This window comes from Lacerta agilis, chromosome 18, assembly GCF_009819535.1.
Source record: "Lacerta agilis isolate rLacAgi1 chromosome 18, rLacAgi1.pri, whole genome shotgun sequence".
In the NCBI taxonomy this organism is placed as follows: Eukaryota; Metazoa; Chordata; class Lepidosauria; order Squamata; family Lacertidae; genus Lacerta; species Lacerta agilis.
Window position 1 is genome coordinate 7,318,480 of NC_046329.1, and position 19,420 is coordinate 7,337,899.

Genomic DNA, 19,420 nt, shown 5'->3' on the forward strand with positions numbered 1-19,420 from the left:
TTCTGTGTCCAGGGCAGCTCCATCTGGTACGCAGGCTGAGACCCTACCTGTCCGCACACTGTCTGGCCAGAGTGGTGCATGCTCTGGTTATCTCCCGCTTGGACTACTGCAATGCGCTCTCCGTGGGGCTCCCTTTGAAGGTGATTTACAACATAGGAGCCTAGTGTTGTTCCAACAGTCGTCCAACTGTTCAGTCGTTCAGTCGTGTCCGACTCTTCGTGACCCCATGGAGCCTACTACAGAACACAAAACACTGTTGCTGGATGTAGGTTTTTTTTATCTTATATTTTGGATATGTACATCCAGTTTTTTTTCCTTTAAATTTTTTGGGGGGCCCCCAAGAGAGTGGGGCTCTAAGCTATAGCTTATGTGTAAATCCAGCCCTGGTATGACAACTCTCATTTTAAATATTATGTGAGTGCCTGGAGGCGGGTGGAGGATGTATGGCGGCTAACAGATTGAGGTTGAATCCTGACAAGACAGAAATACTGTTTTTGGGGGGGACAGGGGATGGGCAGGTGTGGGGGACTCCCTGGTCCTGAATGGGGTAACTGTGCCCCTGAAGGACCAGGTGTGCAGCCTGGGAGTCGTTTTGGACTCACAGCTGTCCATGGAGGCGCAGGTCAGTTCTGTGTCCAGGGCAGCTGTCTACCAGCTCCATCTGGTACACAGGATGAGACCCTCCCTGCCCGCGGACTGTCTTGCCAGAGTGGTGCATGCTCTGGTTATCTGCCGCTTGGACTACTGCAATGCGCTCTCCATGGTGCTACCTTTGAAGGTGACTTGGAAACTGCAATTAATCCAGAATGCGGCAGCTAGACTGGTGACTGGGAGTGGCTGCCGAGACCACATAACACCGGTCCTGAAAGACCTACATTGGCTCCCAGTACGTTTCCAAGCACAATTCATAGTGTTGGTGCTGACCTTGAAAGCCCTAAACGGCCTCGGTCCTGTATACCTGAAGGAGCGTCTCCGCTCCCAGGTCCCGCACCGAGGGCCTTCTGGCAGTTCCCTCGCTGCGAGAAGCGAGGTTACAGGGAACCTGGCAGAGGGCCTTCTCGGTGGTGGCGCCCTCCCTGTGGAACGCCCTCCCAGCAGATGTCAACTGAAGGCGGCCCTGTTTAGGGATGTTTTTAATATTTGATGTTTTATTGTGTTTTGAATATTCGGTTGAAACCCATACAGATGGGTGGGTTATAAATAATAAATCCCATTGCTGGAGCTTCCGGTTGGCCATTGCCCGAACAGGTTGCTGGACCAGATGGGCCTCATTTGGCCTAATCCAGCACCCGGGCTCATTTTATCATGTTCCCATGTACCTTCCCTTTCTAAGAACTCTATGAAAGCTTAGTGACGTCCCAGCAAGAGATGACCTTAAGTGTATCAGGGGAGGCAAAGGAGATCGTTCAGTCAGATAGATGACAGTTCAAACTGAACGACAAAGATAATGCGAGGAGCTGCTTGATAAATGACAAGGGGCTGGTGATTAGCTTTTAGCTGGCATTATCTTCCATTTCCCAAATAGTCAGATGTTGGGCCCAGAATTGGTGGTTAAATGTCTGTTACACTTGGGGCAGATGAAATGATGGAGGGATCTGTGCTGGGTGGAGAGAGAGGAATCATAGAATCCTAGAGTTGGAAGAGACCCCAAGGGCCATCCAGTCCAACCCCCTGCCAAGCAGGAAACACCATCAAAGCATTCCTGACGGATGGCTGTCAAGCCTCCGCTTAAAGACCTCCAAAGAAGGAGACTCCACCACACTCCTTGGCAGCAAATCCCACTGCCGAACAGCTCTTACTGTCAGGAAGTTCTTCCTAATGTTTGGGTGGAATCCTCTTTCTTGTAGTTTGAATCCATTGCTCCATGTCCGCTTCCCTGGAGCAGCAGAAAACAACCTTTCTCCCTCCTCTATATGACATCCTTTTATATATTTGAACATGGCTATCATATCACACCTTAACCTTCTCTTCTCCAGGCTAAACATACCCAGCTCCCTAAGACGTTCCTCATAAGGCATCGTTTCCAGGCCTTGGACGATTTTGGTTGCCCTCCTCTGGACACCTTCCAGCTTGTCAATATCCTTCTTGAACTGTGGTGCCCAGAACTGGACACAGTATTCCAGGTGAGGTCTGACCAGAGTGGAATACAGTGGTACTATTACTTCCCTTGATCTAGACGCTATACTCCTATTGATGCAGCCCAGAATTGCATTGGCTTTTTTAGCTGCTGCATCACAGTGTTGACTCATGTCAAGTTTGTGGTCTACCAAGACTCCTAGATCCTTTTCACATGTACTGCTCTCAAGCCAGGTGTCACCCATCCTGTATTTGTGCCTTTCATTATTTATTTATTTTTGCCCAAGTGTAGTACTTTACATTTCTCCTTGTTAAAATTAATCTTGTTTGCTTTGGCCCAGTTGTCTAATCTGTTAAGGTTATTTTGAAGTGTGATCCTGTCCTCTGGGGTATTAGCCACCCCTCCCCATTTGGTGTCATCTGCAAACTTGATCAGGATGCCCTCAAGCCCATCATCCAAGTCATTGATGAAGATGTTGAATAAGACTGGGCCCAAAGAGACTGGACTCAGCATAAGGCAACGTCCTATGTTCCTGTATCTCAAGGGGAGAGCTGTAGCTCAGTGACCGCACATCTGCATTGCCTGCAGAATTCAGCGGCCAGGTTGCTCACCGGGCGGCAAGACGGTTTGAGCGCATTGCACAGATCCTGGTCTGACTGCACTGGCTACCGATGAGTTTCTGGGCCCAATCCAAAGCGCTGGTTTTGACCTATAAAGCCTTAAACGGACTGCAATACCTCAAGGACCGCCTCTTTCCATATGGACCTACCCAGACCCTGAGATCATCTTCCTTCGTGTGCCGCCTCCTCAAGAGCTCCGGAGGGCGGCAACACGAGAGCGGGGCCTTCTCTGTAGTGGCTCCCCATCTGTGGAATGCTCTCCCCAGGGAAGTTCGCCTGGCATCTTCATTATACACCTTTAGGCATCAGGCAAAAAGGTTCCTTTTTAACCAGGCCTTTGGTTGATCTGTTTGACATCCTATACCCTTTTAAAATGTGGCTCTCTTCTGGGGACGGGCGGACGATATTGGGTTGTTGTTTTTATTCTGATTATATACCGTATATACTTGAGTATAAGCCTAGTTTTTCAGCACACTTTTTGTGCTTTAAAAGCTGCCCTCGGCTTATACTCAAGTCAACCATTCCTTAAGAAGTGTACAAGAACGGTGGTTCTTTACTCTCCACAGGCAGCTTGTTCCATTCCTGAACTGCTCACATAAATGCAAACTTTAGACCCCAGAAGGCAGAAAGCCTATCAGTTAAGGAAGTATTAAAACCCCACAGGTGCTCACTTTCCCTGGCTCCTGCTTAAACAGGACAGGATCCCAGCCTTCTCTGTATAACACAAGGGAACATTGCGCTGTGAGTTAAACCACAGAGCCCTAGGGCTTGCTGATCAGAAGAATGGCGGTTCGAAACCCTGCGACGGGGTGAGCTCCACAGCAGCAAAGGAGGAAGAGGAAGGAGCAGCCCAAAGGGCTGCTTTGGGCTGCTCGTTCCTCCTCTACCACAGTGGCAAAGGTGAACCGGCTTATACTTGAGTCAATAAGCTTTCCCACATTTTTGTAGGAAAATTAGGTGCCTCGGCTTATATTTGGGTCGACTTATACTCGAGTATATACGGTACGTTGTGACCTTTTCTGTGACCTCCAGGTATAGGGCAGTATATAAATTCCAACAATAACAACAACAACGGCAGAAGGTCCCAGGTTCAGTTCCTTTAAAAAGTGGAGAGGGATGTTTGCAACAATGCAGCATGGTTTATGGCTGCTTTGCAGGAAAAAAGCAACTATACAAAGCAGATTTGGTTGAGCGCTGTTATCAGTCCCACTTTCTCCCCTGCACACCCTTCTATCTTTTCATGTGTCCCCAGTACGCTTCTCTCTAGGGTATATGGGGTGTTAGGAGAGGGGTGGGGGACATGCTATGCTCCTTTTGGGGCAGTTTCTCAACTTGGGACGTTTCTCGGCGGCGGTTGGGGACCTGCCGAGATCAAACCACACGTATCATCTCACTATCTGATTGCCGTTATAAGCAAGGAGAGGGAATCAAATGCACAGTGGTTGGTTTTTTTAAAAAATAATATATACATATATTTAGGGACCCAGGAGTCTAGGGCTTGCTGATCAGAAGGTCGGTGGTTCAAATCCCTGCCACAGGGTGAGCTCCTGTTGCTCGGTCCCAGCTCCTGCCCACCTAGCAGTTCGAAAGCATGTCAGAATGCAGGTAGATAAATAGGGACCGCTCCGGCGGGAAGGTAAACGGCGTTTCCGTGCGCTGCTCTGGTTCTCCAGAAGCAGCTTTGTCACACTGGCCACATGACCCAGAAGCTGTACGCCGGCTCCTTCGGCCAGTAAAGCGGGATGAGCACCGCAACCCCAGAGTCGTTCACGACTGGACCTGATGGTCAGGGGTCCCTTTACCATTTTACATATATTTAGCTCACTGGAAGGACAGATCCTGAAGTTGAGGCTCCAGTACTTTGGCCACCTCATGAGAAGAGAAGACTCCCTAGAAAAGACCCTGATGTTGGGAAAGATGGAGGGCACAAGGAGAAGGGGACGACAGAGGACGAGATGGTGGGACAGTGTTCTCGAAGCAACTAGCATGAGTTTGGCAGTGAAAGATAGGCGTGCCTGGTGTGCTCTGGTCCATGGAGTAATGACTGAACGACTGAACAACAACAACAACATCATATATTTTAAAAAGCCTTGGGGATGAACAATTAAACACCAGGCATCTCTCTCCCCTTGGCAAGCAAAGCATCAATATCAGATAATTCCACCAGCCCCTTTTTCTCCTGCTCCTTCCCTTCTTGTTGGCCAACCAGATGAGTCAAAGAAACAGCTTTCCGGGTCACGTGGCCAGCAGGACTAAACTGCTTCTGGCGGAACGGGACACTGTGACGGAAACCACAGAACATGGAAAAGCCGTTTACCTTCCCGCCGGAGCGGTACCTATTTATCTACTTGCCCTGGCATGCTTTCGAACTGCTAGGTTGGCAGGGGCTGGGACGGAGCAACGGGAGCTCGCTCCCGTCACGGGGATTCGAACCGCCAACCTTCCGATCGGCAAGCCCGAGAGGCTCAGTGGTTTAGACCGCAGCGCCACCCGCAAGAACCTCGAGCCTGGCTTAAATAAATAATAATAATAATAATATTTATTATTTGTACCCCGCCCATCTGGCTGGATTTCCCCAGTGCAAGCTTTTGAGCACAACTTATGTCCCCATCAACAGCTTGGCCACAGCAGTTTGCACCAGCCGGGTCTCTCCCCGAAGCACTGCTACAAATGGAGGAGAAATGCAATCCTGTTTGCATTTTGATCTCGCTCACAAAAAGGTGCATGTGAGGAAGAAGAAGAAAAAGAAGAGGAGGAGGAGGAGGAGGAGGAGGAGGAGTTTGGATTTGATATCCCTCTTTATCACTACCCGAAGGAGTCTCAAAGCGGCTCACATTCTCCTTTTCCCTTCCTCCCCCACAACAAACACTCTGTGAGGTGAGTGGGGCTGAGGGATTTCAGAGAAGTGTGACTAGCCCAAGGTCACCCAGCAGCTGCATGTGGAGGAGCGGGGAAGCGAACCCGGTTCACCAGATTACGAATCCACCACTCTTAACCACTACACCACACTGCGAGTCAAAAAAGATGCATACAAAAATGTGTTTATTGAGGAGAAATTTGCACTAAAACGCTGGCAGACCTATCGCAGGAGGATCTGGGAAAATAAACGCAGTGTGCACCGCAAATTGCTGTAGAAATGTGAAGAAGTGAAATTAAAGATTCGGGGGGAAAGTATAGACCCGATTTGACAGATTTGTCCAGGTTGCAAGAAGGAAAGGGGCATGGGAGATGGAGCAGAGAGAGGAGGGACAGTTTCTCTGCTTCTCCACCCTTTCTGCGCATGCCGGCTTCTGTTCCCCCATGATTCCCCCCCCCCAAAAAAAAATGGTAGGAAGAAAACCATATACTGCCCCAGATTCTGCAATTTTCTTGGCTGGTGGAGCTGCGAACAGGTTGTTTCTGGAGCAGATTACATGGAAGCTAGAGCTAAACCTCCACCGTGTTCCACTAGATTTCCGGAAGCGGTTTTAAGTTGTGCAAAATCTTGAATAGGATGCAGAAATAGGCAGGGGAACGGAACAAACGGCTGCGTGAACGCTGCCTCAGGAAGTTAGCTGGAGTCAATGCCTAGGACTCGGGTACATTGGTGTTTTGTTTTCAGCGCTACAACACTGTGACACCAGGTGGCGCTGTTCAGCCCGATCCTTTAGCAACATGATTTCCCATTATATGAGCTTTACAACGTGTTTTCCTGAAACGTATAGATCCAGCCCTAGCCAACCACATATTGTCCGTGGACTGGAAGAAACAGCCAATACTGATCCTGCCCGCTGGGTCGAGTTCTGTTCCGGATACGGGATGAGGAAGCAGAGACTGAGGATTTCTGTTCCCGTTTCTCTTTTCAAAGAGCACAGGGTTTTGAAATCCCTTTTAAATGGAGCGGGTCATATCTCAGCCTGCAGAAACCAGGTCCGTCCGTCCGTCCCCCACCTCTGGGATTCCCAAGGGGCGATGCCACTGGACAGACCTCAGTTCCTGCCAGCGTTTTAAAACGGGCCTTTAGAGCCGCCGGTTTGGCCTTCCATGCGCCAGGCCTCCTCTAAGGCAAACAAGTGGAGTCATTGGGGTCCTTCAGAAGTGGCCGCAAGACCCTTCTAGAGCAGGTTGAACTCGTCGAGGTAGGCGGCCAGGACCGCGTCCTTAATGTCCTCGAAAACCGTGCCGATGTTCTGCGTGTCCGTGGCACAGGTGAAGTGGAAGTATAGGATCCGGGGACGGTAGACGTCGATGGAAGGACCCCCTCCGACGTCATCGCCAGGGACCAAGAACTTCCTGAAGGTGTCCATGTACATTTCAAGAATGAACTGCTTGGCTGCGTGAGCGTCTTGCTTGGGGCCTGGAAAAATACAAGGAGATAGCTTTCAGGTATGCCAACGCTAGGGGGCGCTGGTGCCGTCAGCCCCCTCAATATTCCTTAGAAGGGGGCTCAGCCTTGCCCAATATTGAGGGGGCAAAGGAGGCCGAACCGCTGAGCTCAGCATCAAAGGCCGGCTCCTCCTGAGCATGAGAGAGACACGCAACATCACAGGTGTGCAAAAGGTAAAGGACCCCTGGGCGGCTAAGTCCAGTCAAAGGCGACTACGGGGTTGCGGCGCTCATCTCGCTTTCAGGCCGAGGGAGATGGCGTTTGTCCTCAGAGGGTTTATCGTTAATGTATAATGAAGGCTCCAGGTGAACTTCCCTGGGGAGAACATCCCACAAACAGGGAGCCAACACAGAAAAGGCCCTGTTCTCGTGTTGCCACCCTCCGGACTTCTCATGGAGGAGGCACACGAAGAAGGGCCACCGATGTATCATCTTGGAAGGGGAAGTGGCCATGAGTTAGGGCTAGGTTGTGACCATCATGAAGGGACCACGCACATCTGAATTTGCCGCTACGCTAACTTCAGCAGAGATCGACTAACCCAGCCTAGATCCAACCCAACGGTCCCTGTGAAATCCTCATGAAAACCCTAGGAGGTAGGGCGACAGGTCGCCCAGCGAGTTTCGCGGCTAGGTCAGGATTTGAATCTTAATCTCCCAGCCCCGTACCCGGAGCTCGAGGATGCCGGGCTCTGCGCTAGTCGGCCGGAGGGAGGAGAAAGTGTTTTTACCTGGGAAACTTGGGAAATAAGCAGCCAGGTCGGAACTCAAGATCTTCTCCTCCAGGATGTCCACCTTGTTGAGGAAGAGGATGATGGAAGTATTCCAGAACCACGGAAGCTCCAGGATGGTCCTGAAGAGGTCGAGGCTCTCCCTCATCCGGTTCTAGCTCGTGGAAGCGGAGGCAGAAGGGGGAAAGGAAGCGCTTAGGAACACTTGCAAGGAGTCAGGCCTCTCGCTCAGCCGTGCCTTGGCTGCAGAGGAAAGGAGTCTTCCCTACCCAGAGATGCCCAGGGCTGAACCTCAGACCAGCGGCGTAGCAAGGGGTGGCAGGGGGGCGGGCCGCCCTGTGTTCCATAGTGGAGGGGGTGACAAATTATCAAGGAATAATTTTTTGGAAAGGTGTACACAAAATCGAACTTGCTGGAGAAGCAAGATACAGTTATATGTTGCACAGTGTCAGCACACACTATGGAATGAAAGCTCAAAGTTGTCTCGGCCCCAACTGGCATGGGCTCCAAAACCTCTACCCAGGGGCGTAGCAAGGAGGGGCAGGGGGCCGCCCCGGGTTCCATAATGGAGGGGGTGACAAATTATCAAGGAACAATTTTTTTTTTTAAAATGCCTGTTCCGAAGGTCTTATCTTACTATACTAGGGATTATATAGCTATATATGAAATTTCATGCATATCGTTTAATATCTTGACCCTCCTCCACCAAAATAGCTGTTCACTTGGCTGTTTTCTTATGTCGTGAAGGCTGAAATTTCAGTTCAGTGGAGCACTTGCTGTTCCCAACCCTAACCCTGTGGAAAGCCATCTAATTAGACTTTAATTTGATTTTGAGGCGTTTTTAGGAGGTCATTTAATTATTGTTTGGTTTTATACCAATGTTATGTATCTGATGTTAGCCACCCTGAGCCCGACTTCGGCCGGGGAGGGCGGGATATAAATAAAAGGTTTATTATTATTATTATTACTTGTTGTTATTCCTTTGTAAGAAAATATGAAATAACGTAAAACCATTTTTGCAGGGGGGGGAATCAATGGGGGGGTTGACAATAAATTTTCCGCACCGGGTACCACCTGACCTTCCCATGCCTCGAGGCGGGGGGGGGAGGGTGACAAAAAATTTTTTTGCCCCGGGGTACTAATTTACCTTGCTACGCCCCTGCCTCAGACCTCCTGCCCACAAAGCAAAGGCTCTACCATTTCCCTCTCAAAGTGAAGTTAAGAGCCTAGTCCTCATTGTTTTGTATGTAAGGCTGTGTCATGTATTCAGTGCAAAATAAAAAATAAAAAACCCCATGGAAAGCCATGTAATTAGACTTTAATTTGATTTTGAGATGTTTTCAGTGCCCAGCTTCGGCCTTGGAGTGAGGTAGGTTGGATCTGCCGGGGGTTGAGATGCCTCGCCTGCAAATTGAACTGCGGAACTACCTGCCACAGGAAGCAGAACTGCGGAACTCCCTCCCTTGGCCTGCTCTTCTTGCGACCTTAAAACCTGACTTCAGCACACACACACAAACACGCGTGCAGAGAAATGTACATGCATTTTTAAAAAATAATAATAATAAAAAACCCTCTTTACTTCGCTTGTGTTCTCCTCCAGAGATTGGTCATATTCACTGAGAGAAGCCAAGTAGATGAGGGCAATCACTTTCTCAAAGCAGTGGATCCACTTACGACGCTCCGACCTCTGCCCGCCTACATCAACGATCCTGCAAAGATTCAGGAAGGGAGATTGCGGTTTGGTTTGGTTCGGTTTTTGGCTTCTAGGCGGCTACAGATATTTACGCTGCTGGGTTTAAGGTAACCTCCACCCCTGCCCTAATGAAACCGATGCAGAAGTTGTATATATATTTTTAAAAAGTGTCAAAAAAAGGTTATTTATGTTGTTGTTTTTTTAAATAAAAATTTATTGGATTTTCCAAATTAAACCAATTACAAATACCCACATCCCATACAAAGCAACACAATAAATAAATAAATAAATAAGAAATAAACAACTACCTGTCATTTAGAAAATACCTGAAGACAGCCCTGTTTAGGGAAGTTTTTAATTTGTGACTTTGTATTGTATTTTGGTATTTGTTGGAGGCCGCCCAGAGTGGCCGGGGAGACCCGGCCAGATGGGCGGGGTATAAATAATAAATTATTAAATTATTATTATTATACACCAACACACAAAAACAACACAATTACTTAAAAATCCTTCACTCCTTCCAAATCTTACTCGGGACCTCCTCTCGCCCTCCCTTGTGCATTCATTTCGAATCTTCTTTAGTAACTTTGTAACATCGTAAAATCTAAATCCTTATAACTGATCTTAATCTTGCAATTATAATCAACAAATCTTATATCATAAAACTTATTCTTATCAAATAAAACATCACATTCCAAATCTTAACTTCTCATATCCTTCCTTCTCTTAACTCAGTAAAGCTGTTGCCCTTATTACTTCTAATTCCAAATTCAAACATATTATAATCAACTCATTTGCATAAAACCTAAATATTTCTTCCATTCTCCAAATCCTTTTTACCCTCTGACGTTGGAGTACCATGGTAAAGGTAAAGTGTCCCCTGACCATCAGGTCCAGTCGTGTCCGACTCTGGGGTTGCAGCGCTCATCTCGCTCTATAGGCCGAGGGAGCCGGCGTTTGTCCGCAGACAGCTTCCGGGTCATGTGGCCAGCATGACTAAGCCGCTTCTGGCGAACCAGAGCAGCGCACGGAAACACCGTTTACCTTCCCGCTGGAGCGGTCCCTATTTATCTACTTGCACTTTGACGTGCTTTCGAACTGCTAGGTGGGCAGGAGCTGGGACCGAGCAACGGGAGCTCACCCCATGGCAGGGATTCGAACCGACGACCTTCTGATCGGCAAGCCCTAGGCTCTGTGGTTTAATCCACAGCGCCACCTGGGTCCCATGGTAAGCCTTCCTATTAAGTCTCATAAATCCGTTTACCCCACCCCCCTCCTCACCATCAAAAAAGGTTATTTATGTATGCCACTATTGCGGCCCGTGATTTGTTAGCCCAAAAACGGAAAACGAGCGAGGTCCCAACCAAAGAAGAACGGCAACTTAAGCTGACGGAATATGCGCAGCTTGCAGACCTAACGTATAGAATAAGAACACATGTTTAGAGAAGATTGGAAAACGTTTATTGAATATATGGGGAAGGGGGTTGTGTACACCTAAAAACGTTGGAAGCATTACGATAAATTCAACAGTGCAAATAAGTTTTGATGGATGCGGTACAGTCATACCCTGGGTTGCGCACACCCTGGGTTGCGGATGTTCGAGTTAAGAACACCTGCAGTCCAGAAGCATTCGTGCGCGACCCCCGGATGCGCAGAACGCTTCTGCGCACTTCGCACATGCGCAGAAGCGCTCAAATCGCGCTACTTTCAGGTTTTCGGGGGGGTTGGGCATTCGAGTTAAGCACACCCATGTTACGTAGCACGATCCGGAACGGATCGCGTGCGTAACAGGGAGTACCACTGTAATGGAATACTGAATGGTTTAGTTTTTGTAAAATATGCAGGGATTTATGATATGCCAAATGAACCATGGAAAGAGAAGAAGGGAAGTCTTAAAGGTAAAGGGACCCCTGACCGTTAGGTCCAGTTGCGGACGACTCTGGGGTTGCGGCGCTCATCTCGCTTTATAGGCAGAGGGAGCCGGCGTACAGCTTCCGGGTCATGTGGCCAGCATGACTAAGCCGCTTCCGGCGAACCAGAGCAGCGCACGGAAACGCCGTTTACCTTCCTGCCGGAGTGGTACCTATTTATCTACCTGCACTTTGGCGTGCTTTTGAACTGCTACGTGGGCAGGAGCAGGGGCGGAGCAACGGGAGCTCGCCCCGTCGTGGGGATTCGAACCGCCGACCTTCTGATCGGCAAGCCCTAGGCTCTGTGGTTTAAATGAAGATTTTAAATTGTAAAACAGATAATATAATAAAAATTAAACACACAAAGTTGTTTCTGTGCGCTGCTCTGGTTCGCCAGAAGCGGCTTAGTCATGCTGGCCACGTGACCTGGAAGCTGTCTGCGGACAAGAAGAAGAAGAAGAAGAGTTTGGATTTGATATCCCGCTTTATCACTACCCGAAGGAGTCTCAAAGCGGCTCACATTCTCCTTTCCCTTCCTCCCCCACAACAAACACTCTGTGAGGTGAGTGAGGCTGAGAGACTTCAAAGAAGTGTGACTAGCCCAAGGTCACCCAGCAGCTGCATGTGGAGGAGTGGAGACGCGAACCCGGTTCACCAGATTACAAGTCTACCGCTCTTAAACACTACACCACACTGGCTCTCAAACGCCAGCTCCCTCGGCCAGTAAAGCGAGATGAGCGCCGCAACCCCAGAGCCGTCCGCAACTGGACCTAACGGTCAGGGTTACCTTTACCTTTACCTTGCACAACTAAGGTTATTCTCGTGGGGGAGGCACACGAAGAAGGGCCTCCGATTAAGTTGTATGATCTTAGAAGGGGGCCATGGGATAGGGCTAGGTTTTGACCATCACAAAGGGACTTCACCCTTCTGAATTTCAGCAGAGATCAACTACGGCGCGTTTGAGACCCATCGGCATCTCTCACCTGGTTTAGCCGGCCAGTCGAAGCCATCAAGGCTGCACGAGTTCAGATCCCGCTGCCCATTATGCTCACCTGAGCCTCACCTTCTGCATCGAAAAGCAGTACTCGTTGATGCCCGTCGTCGGCACCCGCGTCCGCAGGATGTCCTGAGGGCTCGGCACGTACCCTGCCGCGGCAATGCGGTCCAGGTTGGACAGGAAGCTGCAAAGGCACGTTGAGGATAATTGTTTAAACTGGACATGGAAACGGGGGGATAACTTTGTGACGTGCCTGAAGGTGTCCTTCGTAGCGTGGCACGCCTGTCGGAGCTAAGCAAGAGCTGCAGAGAGCCGAACAGTTAATGATTAAATTAAAAAATTGTCCAGTAGCACCTTAGAGACCAACTAAGTTTGTTCTGGGTATAAGCTTTCGTGTGCATGCACACTTCTTCAGATATTGCATGCACACTTAAGCTTATACCCAGAACAAACTTAGTTGGTCTCTAAGGTTGTTGTTGTTTAGTCGTTTAGTCGTGTCCGACTCTTCGTGACCCCATTGACCAGAGCACGCCAGGCACTCCTGTCTTCCACTGCCTCCCGCAGTTTGGTCAGACTCAGGTTGGGAGCTTCGAGAACACTGTCCAACCATCTCGTCCTCTGGCGTCCCCTTCTCCTTGTGCCCTCCATCTTTCCCTAACATCAGGGTCTTTTCCAGGGAGTCTTCTCCCAAATGCGTCTACTCTGAGTAGGTTAAGACTGGGTGCAACCCACCACCCCGAAACCCGACAGATTTGCCCGTCCTTAAGCGGCAGAAGCAAATGCGCTCACTAGAAAGTGGAATCCAGCAAATGGTACTCGCTTCGCCTCTGGTAGCAGGTTCGAATCCCGGCATCTCTCCACAGGCTTTTGATCATCCTTGCATGGCGAGCATCCATCTCCTTCATTTTGTAAGTATCCACAGCCATCAGCAGCTGAGCATTTTGCTAGAAGCAGAGAGAATAACGTAATTTAACATTGCTGTTTTTGCAGTGGTACCTCGGTTTAAGAACAGCTTAGTTTATGAACAGCTTGGATTAAGAACACTGCAAACCCGGAAGTGGGTGTTTTGGTTTGTGAGCTTTGCCTTGGAATAAGAACATGTTTCGCTTCCTGTTGAGTTCGTTCCATTTGTAAATTGAGTCCCCCGCTGCTATGGGAAAAGCACGCCTTGGTTTAAGAACGCTTTGGTTTAAGAACGGACTCCCGTAACGGATTAAGTTCATAAACCAAGGCACGGCTGTATTTATTTTGATTCGACTGGTCTCTTCCAGTCTCCAGCCTACCTGCCGCTTTCTCAATTAGTTGTAGTTTCCAAGTAGTCTAAGGGAGATAACAAGAGCATGCACCACTCTGGCCAGACAGTCTGCGGGCAGGGAGGGTCTCATCCTGCGTACCAGATGGAGACAGCCGCCCTGGACACAGAATTGACCTGCGCCTCCATGGACAGCTGTGAGTCCAAAATGACTCCCAGGCTGCACACCTGGTCCTTCGGGGGCACAGTTACCCCATTCAGGACCAGGGAGTCCCCCCCCACCCGCCTGGCCCCTGTCCCCTGCAACGAACCTCCCTTTCACACTCCTCTCCCCTGTTACTAAGTTTATTTGTTTTTATTTTTTAATAATAATAATAATAATAATAATAATAATAATAATAATAATAATAATACATTTTTATTTATACCCCGCCCTTCCCCGCCAAACCGGGCTCAGGGCGTGCTGACACCAATAAAATCACAACAAAAACATAAAACAGTTCATTAAAATACAGATTAAAATACAATTTAAAACTAAATCTAAACTTCAGCCTCATTTTTAAGTAGCCCACCAATCACCCCAAAAGAACGAAACATCAGGGTTAAACTGAAACCAACCCAAAGGCTAGGTGGAACAGCTCCGTCTTGCAGGCCCTGCGGAATTTGGCATCTTTCGAACGCGCTGCCACTCAAACAGATGGAATCTTAACTCTTCACATGCTGGGGGTTTCTGACCATACCCTGCCTAAGGGCAGATCCGTTACACCCCCCCAAGACAGTACTTCTGTCATATCAGGATCCAACCTGAATGCTTTGGTCTCACCCTGTGGGTTCCTTTTCCCATGCCGCGGGGCTACTCACCGCATTTTCCGGCTGGGCGTAGGAGATCTGGAGAATCTCCATAGCCCTGACCATAGCCTGAATGGACATGAAGATGTTCTGATAAACCACCTTAGCAAATTCTTTGCGGTCTTCCTCCGTATAGCCCAAGCCATGGATTATTCTCATCTGTTTGATGAAGGTACTTTTCCCACTCTCTCCAGTACCTAAAAAAAAGAAACACATATATACGCACAGCCCTTATTTTTCCTTCATTTCGTAATATAGATAGATAGATAGATAGACAGACAAATATACCGCTTGTTTGTTTTTCTTTTCTAAAAAAAAACCCTCAAAGGGGGGCAGTATGAAATCTCTATGTGGGACAAGAAGCTGCAGTTAGAACTGGATATGGAATAACTGATTGGTTCAAAATTGGGAAAGGAATACGACAAGGCTGTATATTGTCTCCCTGCCTATTTAACTTATATGCAGAATTCATCATGCGAAACGCTGGCCTGGATGAATCCCAAACCGGAATTAAGATTGCCGGAAGAAATATCAACAACCTCAGATATGCTGATGATACAACCTTGATGGCAGAAAGTGAGGAGGAATTAAAGAACCTTTTAATGAGGGTGAAAGAGGAGAGCGCAAAATATGGTCTGAAGCTCAACATCAAAAAAACTAAGATCATGGCCACTGGTCCCATCACCTCCTGGCAAATAGAAGGGGAAGAAATGGAGGCAGTGAGAGATTTTACTTTCTTGGGTTCCATGATCACTGCAGATGGGGACAGCAGTCACGAAATTAGAAGACGCCTGCTTCTTGGGAGAAAAGCAATGACAAACCTAGACAGCATCTTAAAAAGCAAAGACATCACCTTGCCGACAAAGGTCCGTATAGTTAAAGCTATGGTTTTCCCAGTAGTAATGTACGGAAGTGAGAGCTGGACCATAAAGAAGGCTGATCGCCGAAGAGTTGATGCTTTTGAATTCTGGTGCTGGAGGAGACTCTTGAGAGTCCCATGGACTGCTTGGATTTTTTTTTAATTTTTATTCTAGTTACATGTCTTATACCAGGGGTGGCCAACTCCCAAGAGACTGTGATCTACTTTCAGCAGTGATCTACCCCCGTTTTTTGGGGTTCAGCTCAAAGTTGTTGGCCTTTTCGGGGGATGAGGAATGCCCCGTTTTTTAGGGGTTCAGTTCGTTTTTAGATTACTGACCATATTATGTAAACAGCAAACAAAAACAGTTTCAAAAAACAGAAAAACTTTCCCCCCCCCAAACAGAAAGCCCCCAAATGGCTGAAAAACTCAGTTTCCTAGGATCCTCAGCCATCGCAACTCACCATGCAAGGGAACTGTTTCCAAAGCTCCTTTGCAACGATCAGCCGGCGCAACACACACACACACACACACACACACACACACACACACAGTGGCCGGCTGCCAGTCGGCAGAGCTCAATTGTTATTTAGATTTTGGGAGGGGGAGAAAGACCGGTAGTTGAGCTTTTTAGGAGAGCTCTTTTTTCCTTTTAGGCTGCCGATAACCATTTAATTATTATTATTTTTTGCTTCTGGGGGGGCAGCTGCCCCCTCCTGCCCCCCCTTGGGTACGCCCATGGAAGATATCAACAAGATGGGAGGGGGGCGGCTTAGTGATAATGAGCATTCCTTGAGAGCTGCAGTTTTTGCACATGGAAACAGTTTGGAGACTGGGTGAAAACAGTCGAGGGAGGGGGAGGAAGTCTTGTTCCTTCCCAGGCAGGCCAGGCTGCTCCTGGGGATGGCGGGTGGCTGGGACTGAGCAAATATCTCAGACCAGGTAAACTCTTTTGGCTAAGGAGTTTTTTCAGCAAATCAGGCTGCGGTGGAATGGGGTAATGGCTTAGTGTAACTAACATTTGGTTGGACAGTGTCCTCGAAGCTACTAACATGAGTTTGGCCAAACTGCGGGAGGCAGTGAAGGATAGGCGTGCCTGGCGTGCTCTGGTCCATGGGGTCACGAAGAGTCGGACACGACTGAACGACTGAACAACAACAACAAACTAACATTTACCCTGGAGGAGAGGGAAGTTGCTCCCAATTGCCTCTGAGGAAGGAAGAAGTAGGTTAAATATTAGCAAGAAGCAGCCGTCTAAGAACAGCTCAGCAACAAAGAAGGATCCCAGGAGATATGGTAGTACATCTAGTTTCAGAAGCCTGGGATCAGCTGAACTGGATAACCATAGGTACATGAAGGCATTCGAGGCCGACTTTGTAGAACTGTAAAATTCATTGGTTTCTGGCTGTTCTGCTTGGTGTTTGGATCTTAAATATCTGATGCTTGCACCTGACAATTGCTTAATCATCCCCTGTATCTTTGTAGAGGAGGAGAATGGTGCAAATTGATTTTTAGCCTGGGGGGTGGGGATTACCGCGTTGTGGACTGTCCCCGAGATCCGTAGGCTGTCCCTGGGACAGGTGAGGGTGCGCCGATCCCTTATTTTCAAATCCGAAACTTGACAACTGTGATGGTGGGACAGTGTCCTCGAAGCTGCCAACACGAGTCTGACCAAACTGCGGGAGTGTTGTAAGAATTTTAAGGTATTTTATTTATATATAATAATTGTTATTAATGTACCAAAACAAATAAGGCCACATGTCTGAAAACCAGCGCAGGAAGACAGGCCTCACTCCCAACTGACCAAGTATTTCTTTGTCTCAGGAACAAAGGGGGGGGGTTGCCCCTAAAGCTACTCAGCAGACCTCTGCCTCAGTGATAATCTCTGGCATCCTGATATCTAAGTGTCAGACAAAAAGGTGTGATTAACTTGGCTGGGATATAGGGAAATGTACTGGTAAATATATTTTGTTTCACTTGATGGGTTTTTGTGGAGGGCAAGAGGAGACATGGGGGCAGGGTCCAAGTTGCCACCAGACCCTCCCAATTTGTGATGTAATTCTAATGTATGGAGGGGTGGTCTAGAGCTGGAGGGAGGAAATTTCAAAAAGTCTATATAGGAGCTTGCGTACCTTTGTTCGGGGTCTTTGCTTGCAAACACCCTGCTGCAGCAGTAATAAAATACAGGGCAACCGCCTTGCTTTGGGAGATTCTGTATCATCTCTATTTATTCATAAGTGCTCCTGAGAGGAAGGGAGCCCTACTAAGGCTCTCCCCTGGGTTCGTGGACTCCCTTCTGGGGTTGAACCTAATTTTTATAACAGGAGGCAGTGGAAGACAGGAGTGCCTGGCGTGCTCCGGTCCATGGGGTCGCGAAGAGTCGGACGCGACTTAACAACTGAACAACAACAACATTAAAGTTTAGGAGGCTAATTATTATGCATAGATGGGATGGGAAATGAGCCGATAGGCTTTTTAGGGTAGTAGGCTTGTTGGTTTTGCATGTCTGATGTAGTTTTTCAATTTCGTTGTTCTGTATGGGACAGTGACAATAAAGATTATCGTATCGTAATTACAGGTGAAACTCGATAAATTAGAATATCGTGGAAAAGTCCATTTATGTAAGCAATTGTTTTCATTAGCTACTGGAGTTTAATATACGAGATAGACTCGTGACGTGCAAAGCGAGATACGTCAAGCCATTGCTTAACAAAAAAAACAATTCTTTACAGTAGCACCTTAGAGACCAACTGAGTTTGTTCTTGGTATGAGCTTTCGTGTGCATGCACACTTCTTCAGATGCACACGAAAGCTCATACCAAGAACAAACTCAATTGGTCTCTAAGGTGCTACTGGAAAGAATTTTTTATTTTGTTTCGACTATGGCAGACCAACACGGCTACCCACCTGTAACTCAAGCCTTTGCTTGTTATAATTGTGGTGATTATGGCGCACAGCTGATGAGAACCCCAAAGTTGAGATTGTTAATTTGGGGTTCTCATCAGCTGTACGCCATAATCATCGCAATTATAACAAATAAAGGCTTGACACATATCTCGCTTTGCATGTCATGAGTCTATCTCATATATCAGTTTCACCTTTCAAGTTGAATTACTGAAAGAAACGAACCTTCCCACGATATTCTAATTTTTCGAATTTCACCTGTATTTATTGCCATTTCTTGCTCCGAGCCCATCACCCAAGTCTCAGGGCTCCCCCCCTCACCTAGCTAGCAGCTCCTTGTCCGAGGATCCGTTACTCACCGAGTAAAAGCAGCTTCAGCTCCCACCGATCTCTCTTCTTCTGCTCCTGGAGAAGCCGGTTGATTTCTTTATCTATGGCGACGGCGTTTTTCTCCTCCTCGGAGAGAAAGCAGATGCACCAGACCATCGCGGCGGGACACGAGACGGGGGTCCCCCCCTTACCGATCTCAGACCAGACGGAAAAGACCCCACCCCGATGAGAAGCATGCACACGGGTAATTTGACTTTTTGAAACGCAGAAGGTTTGGTAAGAAAATTGCCCAAGTTCAGCCCCCTTCCTCGAGGAGGAGGAGGGATCCAGGAAGAGATGGTGCGAGATCAAGTTTCAGCAGAACAAGGAATCCAGAGACTTGGTCACAGAAGCGTTCCAGGATCCGCAGATTTACTAAGGGCCAAGTTTCCCCCATGTGTGCCTGTGAAAATAAATCAACCGAATCTCTACAGCATGTAATGTTCAATTGCCCTATGTACAGTTCGATCCGTGCCAGTATATTAAATCCGATAATTCAGTCCATTGCTGATAAGCCAGTTGACCTACGTCTTGCTTGGGTTCTACAAGATGTGGACCCTTGCATAACTCTACAGGTTGCTAGATTCCCAACAGCCGTTATTTCGTATAAGAGACGAAATGGGATGTTAGCCGATTATTGATAGTTATAAATATGTTTTCCAAAACGAAATTAGACACTGGTTTTAGTCTTGATGCCGAAATTTTAACTTTAAAATTTCTCTGAGATACGTTTTTACGGAAATGTTAATACTGGTCCTTGTGAGTTGCGTTATCTTATTTGCGGCTTGCACGGTGCC

At 48.0% G+C, this 19,420-nt stretch overlaps 1 protein-coding gene across 1 annotated transcript; it reads right to left on the bottom strand.

Moving 5' to 3' along the window:
* Window positions 1-6,545: 6,545 nt before the first annotated feature.
* Window positions 6,546-18,744, bottom strand: LOC117039631 (guanine nucleotide-binding protein subunit alpha-15-like). The gene is made up of 7 exons (XM_033136808.1): window positions 18,614-18,744; window positions 14,504-14,688; window positions 13,180-13,334; window positions 12,446-12,574; window positions 9,370-9,499; window positions 7,791-7,944; window positions 6,546-7,033 (listed from the first exon to the last, which is right to left on the bottom strand). Exons 1-7 carry the CDS (start codon window positions 18,738-18,740, stop codon window positions 6,792-6,794), a joined length of 1,122 nt encoding a protein of 373 aa, XP_032992699.1. The 5' UTR covers window positions 18,741-18,744; the 3' UTR covers window positions 6,546-6,791.
* Between the last annotated feature and the right edge of the window lie 676 nt (window positions 18,745-19,420).

Bases quoted from the DNA above. Each gene is read 5' to 3' on its own strand.
- LOC117039631 (XM_033136808.1), bottom strand. From the start codon at position 18,740: ATGGTCTGGTGCATCTGCTTTCTCTCCGAGGAGGAGAAAAACGCCGTC. The intron at 14,689-18,613 runs GTGAGTAACGGA...TCTTTTTTTTAG, and splicing joins GCTGAAGCTGCTTTTACTCG to GTACTGGAGAGAGTGGGAAA. The intron at 12,575-13,179 runs GTGAGCGCATTT...GTGCCTTTGCAG, and splicing joins TTGCTGGATTCCACTTTCTA to CTTCCTGTCCAACCTGGACC.